The 2,456-nt window shown below is 66.1% G+C and overlaps 1 protein-coding gene across 1 annotated transcript; it reads right to left on the minus strand.

Annotated features, from left to right (window-relative positions):
• Positions 1 to 811: 811 nt before the first annotated feature.
• On the minus strand, positions 812 to 1,974 carry HSPB3 (heat shock protein family B (small) member 3). Its single transcript, XM_036310945.1, has one exon. The coding sequence runs from the start codon at positions 1,756 to 1,758 to the stop codon at positions 1,306 to 1,308; it is 453 nt and encodes a 150-aa protein (XP_036166838.1). The 5' UTR covers positions 1,759 to 1,974; the 3' UTR covers positions 812 to 1,305.
• Positions 1,975 to 2,456: the final 482 nt, after the last annotated feature.

Consider the following 2,456-nt stretch of genomic DNA (forward strand, 5'->3'; position numbering starts at 1 on the left):
GCGTCCCTGCTCCCCAGACCGTGCGGCCTTGGCCAGAGCCTTCACTCCCTCTCCCACGTCTCCCAGTGGGAGCCCGAGCCCGCCCTCCTCACCCCAGTGAGCCCCCCGCCCCCCCGCGTGGCGCCCTGCCCCCAGCGCCCTGCCTCCCCCACTTTCCCCCCACGGGGAGGCCTGGATGAAATGTCACACCAGGCACCTGGTTTGCTGAGCAGCCGCGAGGGTTGGATGACACATCACAGAACAGGAGCGTGTCTGTGCCAGCTGGACCTGGTGGTGGGGAGGGAACACGGCAGCGGCTGGCAGGCCGGTCCCCTCCCCCTCCCCGCCACGGCTCTGAGTTCTGCTTCCTTCCGAAGGCGCCAGCAGCACCCAGCACGGTGGGCGGTGCCACACGGGTGGGGCCTTAGGAATGTCGCTGACCAGCTGTCCAGGCCAGCATTCCCGAAGCGGATCCCTCACCCCACCTCCCACCTGCATGGGGCGTTGCCTGGGGCCGGAGCAGCCGGGAGAGAAGCAGCCCGAGCCCCCAGCCCTGTACCCAGCGCCTGGCGTCCTCGCCGCGGCCGCTAAAGCCCTATGTGCAGGGCAGTGCCCGCCGTTGGTCCTGGAGCCTGGGCTGCTCAGGGGCATCTGAAGGCCAGAGGGAAGCTCCTTGACTCGTGACTGTGCTTTGAGAGTCGCTTCCGACGCTTAATATTAGCTCAGAGAGCGTGACTCAGCGTCTCTTATTAACAGCTCGTCAGCACTCACAGAACATTCGCTGTTGAAAATCAGGTCGCTTCAGTGTAAAGAGGAACAAGGCACATACTTGGAACATTTAAAAGGAAGATTTATATCTTAGATGCCACAGGAGAGTCAGGAGTGACAGGCGCAGCGAATCAGACGTACATCCCAGACCGTCTCCCAGCCCGTGTCCTCCCCGTCGGCCTGCGCCGCCCTGAAGCCAACACGCACGGCGAGAACGGCCGGCCAGGCGCGGGCCCTCTCCACCATGCAGTGTCCCCGCGGGACGCGCACTCCCGCATCCGGGGGCTCTGGCACCCTCGATGCCAGCTGCGGGGAGAGGAAGTCAGTCCCAGTCCCTCCGGGACCAACTCGGCTCCAAAGCCGCAGGTCTCGCTTTGAGCAGAGCGTCGCCTTCAGCCACGGGAACACGCATGACGGCACCTCTCTGCATGAGAACAGACACGCCACCTACCAGCGCCATGTCCACATGTTCGATCTGCACCCCAACAGCTGCCCACGGAGTCCCGCACCCACTCCTGCGCCGGGATCCCCCGCGTGGCCACGCCCACGCCTCGGACCTCACTGGGCCCCGGCCCCACGCCTCGCCTCCACCACGAGGATGCCGTCGTGGCCGAGCGCGGCCGACAGGTCCCCGGCGCCCAGGCCGTGCGGCAGGCGGTACTGGCGGGTGAAGCTGCGGGAGACGAAGCCGTGCTCGTCCATGCGGGCGCCGTGCCGCGCCCGGACCAGCAGCCAGCCCTCGCAGGTCTGGATGAGTATGTCCTCCGGCAGGAACTGCACCACGTCCAGCAGCACCTGGAAGCGCGCCGGGCCTTCGGGGGGCGGCGTCTCCGCCGCGGGGTCCCCGGGAGGCGCGCGGGCCGCCCCGGCTCGGCCCAGGTCCACGGTGGTCGGCCCGGGCAGCGCGTACAGAGCGTGGTCCAGCCGGCAGTCCTCCAGCCCCCGCGCCTCGAACTGCTCCTGGTAGCGCACCGGCGTGTGGATGGGGTGCCTCAGGATGACCTGCGCCATCGTGGGCGGGGACGGCGGGGCAGTGTCCCCTCCGGGCCCCTCGCTGTCCAGGCCCCTTGCTGCCCAGGCCCCTCGCTGTCCAGGCCCCTCGCTGTCCAGCCTGCAGCCGCTTCTGCCGGATGAGCAGGGGCCGCTCTTTGCTATGACCTGTGCAGACACCCCCACCGCCGCCTGCCCGTCACAGCTGAGAGCCAGCGCTATTTATAGGGCTGCTGGGCCTGCCCTGCCCCAAAGGCTGCCCCTCCTCCGCTGTCCCGGGCAGCCTGTCGGCCTGGCTTATCTCGGGACAAAAAGAGACTTAACATCAGCATTTGAGAAATGTCAGGACACGGCCCTTGTGAGGGACAGCGGCCGGGGCCACTGTGACTCCTTAGAGCAGCCGGCGAGGCGGGCTCAGCTCTGTGAGCGAAGCTGCAGGGCCCCGCTGACCGTGACGAGGAGTTAAGACACACACAGCCCTCGGCCTGGCTCCGCCGCTGAGCATTGACCTATGAACCAGGAGGTCACGGTTTGATTCCTGGTCAGGGCACAGGCCCGGGTTGTGGGCTCGATCCCCAGTGAGGGGTGTGTAGGAGGCAGCTGATCAATGGTTTTCTCTTATCATTGATGTTTCTATCTCCCCCTCTCCCTTCCTCTCTGAAATCAAAAGAATATATATTTTAAAACACACACACACACACACACGCACACACACACTC

The sequence above is a fragment of the Myotis myotis genome, unplaced genomic scaffold, assembly GCF_014108235.1.
Source record: "Myotis myotis isolate mMyoMyo1 unplaced genomic scaffold, mMyoMyo1.p scaffold_m19_p_5, whole genome shotgun sequence".
In the NCBI taxonomy this organism is placed as follows: Eukaryota; Metazoa; Chordata; class Mammalia; order Chiroptera; family Vespertilionidae; genus Myotis; species Myotis myotis.